Raw genomic sequence first — 6,739 nt, 5'->3', positions numbered from 1 at the left:
CGTTGATATGATTCAAGTAAATTCTAATCCAAAAATTTAAGAGGTGTCATATGTCATTCATTATTTTAATAAGATAAAAATCTAACTCATCTCAAATTTGTCTCAAATAAAGTTGCAAATGCTTTCTTATAGCAAAAATCACCGTAAACCTAACTGGGTCATAAGTGATACTATTCTCTAGACAAACATTGGTTACATGAGCGTGCATTTATAGAGAGAAGGATGATATATGCTACAATTTGTCTTTATTGTTAAATGGAATCACTATTCGTGAAATAAATATAGTAATAAGTTAACAACTTTTTCGTACAAAGTTATCGGTGTAAAATTTCAACCACCCTTTAAAATTGACTATTCTCCATCGAAAAACTTGTGGGACAAGTAAGATGGGTTACTAAAATAAGTTAACAAATTTTAAATTAATTATATATTTTTTTTTGAAAGAATTAATTATATTATTATTAATCAAAATAATAAAATTAGGAGTATAGTAAGTATATGAAGTTCATAAAAGCAGAAAGATTGATCATTCTCATTTCTCATCACTCGCAAATTGAGCTCATTGCGTTATTCCATTTCTACATTACAGAAACAGCATCACTTCATCTTCATCATAATAATTTATCATATCATATATTCATTCAAATTCAAATGCGTTATTTCCACGTTATTAGAACTATTTGCACCCCCTTTCGTACACATTCACCAACCAAATTCAACCTTCATTCTTCTTCTCCTTTTTCATCATCTTCTACAACCACCCATTCCAAACTTGATGTTGATTCTATCCTCGCAAGCCTCAACCTTCATCGAAACTCTGATTCAGGTACATTTTCCACTATATTAATTACAGTTCATGCCAGGAAAATGAATAAAAACTGAATTTTTTTTGGGTATTTTTTATTTTGACCAATTACGTTAATGGTTATTGTTATATTGAAGAAAAAAAATCTGGGTTTATTTTTGTTTGAATATTTGAGTATAAAAATCTCATTTTTATTTTTTCTGTTGTGATATTTTGTTGTTGCAGATGAATTGTCTGAAGCGGTCTTTCATCAGATTTCCTCTATTTTCTACGGTAAGTGTTTGTTAAAATGTCTATGAGAATGTATGTTTCTGTTTTGATTAGGATATGGAAGAAAACTCAAAGAATGTTTGAGTTATGTAGTTTAAGTACCTCTGTAGCAGTGTCACTTCTAATGGAAAGCGTGCGACACATGTGATTATGTTCAATTAGTTCATTTTTTTTTTTTCAAATTTTCATCAGTGTCGACGTGTCTGTGTCACTGTCTTGTCCGGCGCCGACACACGTGGTTACTTTTCTCAAATTTTTACTAGTGTCAGTGCAGTTTTTCAGAGTTTAACTCATAATTTCAACTTTTTATTGACAATTCTTTTCCCCCTTTTTTCACCTCCTATGAATAAATTAACTATAATTTTTATTCTGTTTTCTTGTTGTCTGAAAGGTCTTGTTTTGATCGCAAATGTTAATTGTTAGCGTCATGTTAGTGGTTAGGGTTTGAACCTTGGAGCTGATTCTCCAACCCTTAGAGTAACTCAGCAATGTTGTTAAATAGCAGTGCTATAGCGTAGTGAATCTTGAACAAACTGCTATTGTTTTGTGATACACTATTTAGTACATAGTGTTGTCACATAGAGGCTATTACAACGCTATAGCACTTTAGCATAGTGAATTTGAACAAATCGCTATTTTCCGCGATCTATTGACAACATTGGACCTCGCTTGGCCACTTGAACTACTATTAGTGTATTGTTCTTACTTATTTCAGGTGGCGAGTCAGTCAAGAGACCTGATACCGAGAAAGTTGATGCTGCAAATGAGTTTGAAAGAATACTGAATGTATCACAGTTGCCAAACGTACCTCAGAGTAATATATCATTGCGAAGGAAAGAAGTTTCTCGCGAAAAGAAAAGAAAATGCTTGTTCAAAATTGCTCAAGAAAACCGTTTTCGCCGCTTAATTGAAAGTTGTGCAAAGATACTAGGAACTGAGGCTACCCTTGAGTTGTTTGATAAAGTGGGACGAAAACCAGGCGTGAAAGGATACAATGCATTGGTAGAAATTTGCATGGGTAAAGCTAGGGAAGCTGAGAATGAAGACATTGCAATTGAAGAAATGGGGAAGGTTTTTCACCTTTTTGATTTAATGAAGGAACAAGGTTTAAAGCCAGAAGAGCAAACATATCGCCCACTTCTTTTGTATACAATTGACATGGGTATGGTTGAAGAGTTTCAGTTTTTCTGTCATATTATCAAAGAAGAGGTTCCCAATTCAACTGCAAGACTGGGTTACTATGAAATGATGCTGTGGTTAAAAGTTAATAATGAAGAAAAAATTCAGGATCTGTGTAATTATATTGCAGAGAATGATGCTGACGACACTTTTGATTTACGAGGTGGGTGAATCTTTTTTTTTTTTTTTGACATGCATTTGTTTGTCATAATTTATTTCTTGGAAGCTATGCTCAAACTTCTATCATTGGATTTTGACCGTAACATATACTCGCAAGTTCATCTTTGTTTGTACACAGACGTAATTGATGTCTTATAATTTTTTTTTTATCTTTTGAACTATTTTGTCCGTGTTTTGTGTGGCTAATTGGATCAGATTATTCTAATATGAATGTTTATGCCATTACATTTGTAAGAAAATTAATATATCTGTGAGAATTCATGTATGCGCTCAATCAAAAACATGTTGAGACAACATAAATTGAACTAAATTGTATATAAGTACACTTACGTTATGCAGCTCATTATTAAAAGTCTTAATGCCAAACATGCATGTTTCAAAATTGGTGCATCCACTGTCTGGTTTGGAGACATAAATATTAACATGATGCTGCCTTTTCTGTACATTGATGTTCAACATTAACAGATATTTTGTTTCAAGGAGTGCTTTAAAATTGATTTTATCCAATTTATGTTGCAGAAAATTATTTATTGGCTCTTTGTGAGAGTGAACGGAAGGAGAATATTTTGGAGGTGTTGGAAATCATGGACATAAAAAAGCTTTCATCTGTTGGCTCTATAGCGAAGGTATTTCAGGCATTGGGAAGACTACTATTGGAACCTGTTGCAGAGGAGCTCCTTTTAGACTTCAAAGCAAGTGGTATGATCATGATTTTTATCTTCTTGTTGTAACCTTCGGTTTGGAAAAGAATAATGCACTTTTCTTATGACATATGAGCTTCTGTATCTTTTGAAATCTGTACTTTTATGTTTGATATGCATTAATTGACATAAATTAAGGCTGCAAATATATTTCTTTGGTAACTGTAAATGTACTGAACTAAATAATAAATATTCTAACTTATTACCAGTGTGTTTTTAGAGTTTATTATGATGGTATGGAGGGATTAGGCGTTCCCTTTCTCTATAATTTTTTACCTTGTACATATTTTAGTGAGATTTCTTACATTTTACAGATTATGATGAAGATAATATTACAACCTTCATTGCTAGTTACACAGTCAGCATTCCAGATTTATCGGTAAGGAAATCCTCGTGCATGATATAGTTTCTGTAATGATGTGATACCCTGAAGTACTTACTTTATGCAGTTTGCTTTATCCTAGAACTATATCACCAGTTTCACATTTTTGTGTTACTTCAGACTTTAATCATGAGACTTGATCAAAAAAAGACTTTAATCATGATTGATGTTGCATGAAACGCAGTTTGCTAGTTTCAATCAGCATACTTTAGTGATAATTACCAATAACATAAGCGCAGGTCCTTTAAAGTTTGGACCTATTCTCAAATTAAACCCTGAGTCTGCAGTAGGACATTCGATTTTTTACACAGAACTGGGATGTATCCTAAAAACGGGGACTTCAAGAATTGAACTCGAGTTCTTTTTCTAGAGGAGAGTTATGTTACCAACTCTCCCAACACCATGTGGGTAGTCATCATTTGATGGGACTTAAGTACTATGGGGGTGCCAAGTCCTACATCAAGTAGTATGAGATTTTCGGTAGAGTATTTTAAGTAGCTTGGTTCTCCCCTTTCGATATCTAGCTTCTAAGAGAGGTTGGGAAAGGGTACCTATGGAGGGGTTGACCGCAATGGCCGAACAAAGCATCAAAGAGTGTAGCTTCCGGGGACATCGGCTCTCGGGCAGAGCTATGATAGGGACTTGGATATTTTGGGGTGTCCAAGTCTCATGTCAAGTAGCATAGGATGTTTGGTGGAAAGTTTAAGTGGCTTGGTTCTTCCCCCTCGATAGCTAGCTTTTAAGGGACAGTTTCCTAAGGGCTTGGATACTTATCATCATTGCCTTTTGATAGACGCAGTTCTTTATCTTTTACATTTTACATTTTGTTGTTATTCTGTTGATTTCGTTCTAAGAAACCTAGAGCAGAATTGGTGGATAGCGCAAGATTATTCAAAATGGCTTGTATTGTAGATTTATGTTGGAAGCATTCAGAGATGAATATTTTTTCCTGATTTATATTGAGTAGAAACTACATAATACTTAACTGCATTAAAGTATTGCTACATTGTGTTTGTACGCTAAAAAGTGCATAGTTCCATGTGAACATTTGGCCACAATCAAATTTGTCAAAGGTTTTTTTATTCATGCATGTTCTTTGGCATGATACCTGTCACTAATCGTGTGTTTGGACAAAATATCGTGTTTTGTGTGTTTCATCTGATGTATTGTTGGTGTTCTTGAAGGTTGAGGGAGGCATAAATAAATTCAAGGATTTGCATGAAAAACTAGAAGTTTTACCTTCTTCCTCGTCATATGAGAAGCTCATTTCACGTAACTGTGCATTGCTCAAGGTACACTATTTTCTGTGTTTTCACGATTACCAAGTTACTTCCAGAACCTTGTCTATAAAAAGAAAGATAATCTAGTACTCGGATGAAAATGAAAAACAAAAGAACTTTTTCATCCAAAAACATGACAAACAGATTTTGAGCCATTAAAGTAAGTTGTGTATATTTAAGTTGGGACTTGAGAAATAATTTGTTCCCCATAAATTTACTTTATCTTCCTTGTCAAAAATGTATTCTTGATAGAAAGCAAATTTTCCTCAAAGAACCCTTCCATAACAAAGTCACTGTTCTGTTTACTCAATTGTATACAAATATGAATCTGAATGCTATGCCTCATAGGAGCACACTTGTTCCGATGGAGAGTTCGATCAATTGCTTCTGCTACTTGAGGAACTAAATGATACATCCTATTGGAATGATGCTTGCTGCAGAATCATCTTGTGTTGTATTTGGAATAAGCGTTTAAGGTTTGTTTTTATTTTTATTTTACACTAACATTGGTTTACGTGCACAAAAAATGTATTCTTATATTTGCTTATGTTGATTTTGATTTTGGACAGTTCTGCTATTGATTTGTGTAAGCTTCTCAAGGATAAGTTACAAATTGATGAACTGGTTATGAATGTTCTCTTTGATAAGGTTATAGATCATGCTCCCTTTTTATGCAAATTGTATGAACTTTCAATTCAATGTTGACAAGAAGCATGGCTATTTTTGTGATCCTACATCAATTGGAAGTATGTCCAGTCTTTATAAGGATTAGGCAATCTTCACCTCTTGAGCTAACTTTTGGAATTGAGTTAGGCCCGCTCCCAAATTCTGTAGTTTTTGTGCAAATCAAAAACACGATCAAACTTATATGTGGTATATGAAACCAATGTTTTCACACAGCAGCTGTAGTTGTGTAATAGCGCTATAGCATAGCAATTTTAACAAATTATTGTTTCACGATACACTACAAAATGTTGTCAAATAGCCAGCTATAGTAGTGCTTTAGTGCTGGCGTAATGGAATTTTAACAAAATTGTTATTTTCCGCATTCCACAATTGACAACACTGTATCATAAAATATTTTTAAATATTGTTACATTATGATTTTTGTTCCATAGCATACAAGTTGACTTGTTTTGACAATAAATTTTTGTCTGCATGATTATAGGTATTTTCTCGAATTGAAGAGTCAGAAACCAATCATCGGCAAACTTGCATGGAGTTGTTTTTAGAAATGAAGGATAAGCTTGGTCTTTGGCCTTCACAAAAATGTTACGATTCTCTGTTCGTTCCTTCTGCAAATGCCAATGATAATTCACATAATGCTGAATGAGGCTCCTTAATAAGAGGGGTATATATAGTGCTCTTCATAACTTTGCTACTACCAACAATAGGTGCTGGTGTACATACAAATTGGTCCCACAAACAACAATTTCTACGAATTATGCTACATAATCAATTCCCTTCACCCTCTTGAAAGAAAGAAAAATGTCATTTTTAGAATTGCTATTTGAGAAATTCCCCATCTTATAGTTTAAGATGATGTTATAACTTATTTGAACTCCCTCTTACTCTTAATAATGAATTAAATAAAAAAAAAGCTCTGAAAGATAAATTCGTAGCTAAAAGTGTTTTTTTACAATAACAAAAAAGTGGTTGATTGCATAAAAAATGCTGAAGAACACTTAGATACTAGTGGTTGATTTAAGAACACTTGCATGTTTTGCCTCAACAAATACTAGTTTTTGCAACAGCCTTTTACCCCTATGTTGTGAATGATTTATCACTATTTAATACACCTGTTACTTATAATCTCATAATTCAATTCAAATTCAACTATTCTCTTGGGTACAATTTTCACAAATTCAATTTAGTCCCTGCAATTCAAAATTCTTTCTAAGGATTCAAGTAAGTATCAAACAATGCAAAATAGCCCTCATTA

At 33.3% G+C, this 6,739-nt stretch overlaps 1 protein-coding gene across 1 annotated transcript; it reads left to right on the top strand.

Annotated features, from left to right (window-relative positions):
* Positions 1–536: 536 nt before the first annotated feature.
* LOC146949999 (pentatricopeptide repeat-containing protein At4g04790, mitochondrial-like) lies at positions 537–6,348 on the top strand. The gene is made up of 9 exons (XM_085745976.1): positions 537–826; positions 1,031–1,078; positions 1,791–2,417; positions 2,954–3,133; positions 3,450–3,514; positions 4,702–4,809; positions 5,146–5,273; positions 5,367–5,445; positions 5,966–6,348. The coding sequence occupies exons 1-9, from the start codon at positions 652–654 to the stop codon at positions 6,128–6,130; spliced, it is 1,575 nt and encodes a 524-aa protein (XP_085602102.1). The 5' UTR covers positions 537–651; the 3' UTR covers positions 6,131–6,348.
* The last annotated feature ends 391 nt before the right edge of the window (positions 6,349–6,739 follow it).

This window comes from Medicago sativa, chromosome 2 (genome assembly GCF_051527215.1).
Source record: "Medicago sativa cultivar Bolivia chromosome 2, Bolivia_mono, whole genome shotgun sequence".
NCBI lineage: Eukaryota > Viridiplantae > Streptophyta > Magnoliopsida > Fabales > Fabaceae > Medicago > Medicago sativa.
Note: the sequence above shows the minus strand (reverse complement) of the source record. Positions and strands in the feature narration are given on the sequence as shown.

What these genes read in the sequence shown, in the direction of transcription:
- LOC146949999 (XM_085745976.1), top strand. Translation starts at nt 652, where the DNA reads ATGCGTTATTTCCACGTTATTAGAACTATTTGCACCCCCTTTCGTACA. An exon ending in TCAGCATTCCAGATTTATCG is followed by an intron (nt 3,515 to 4,701) that starts GTAAGGAAATCC and finishes GTGTTCTTGAAG; the next exon opens with GTTGAGGGAGGCATAAATAA. An exon ending in ATTTGGAATAAGCGTTTAAG is followed by an intron (nt 5,274 to 5,366) that starts GTTTGTTTTTAT and finishes GATTTTGGACAG; the next exon opens with TTCTGCTATTGATTTGTGTA.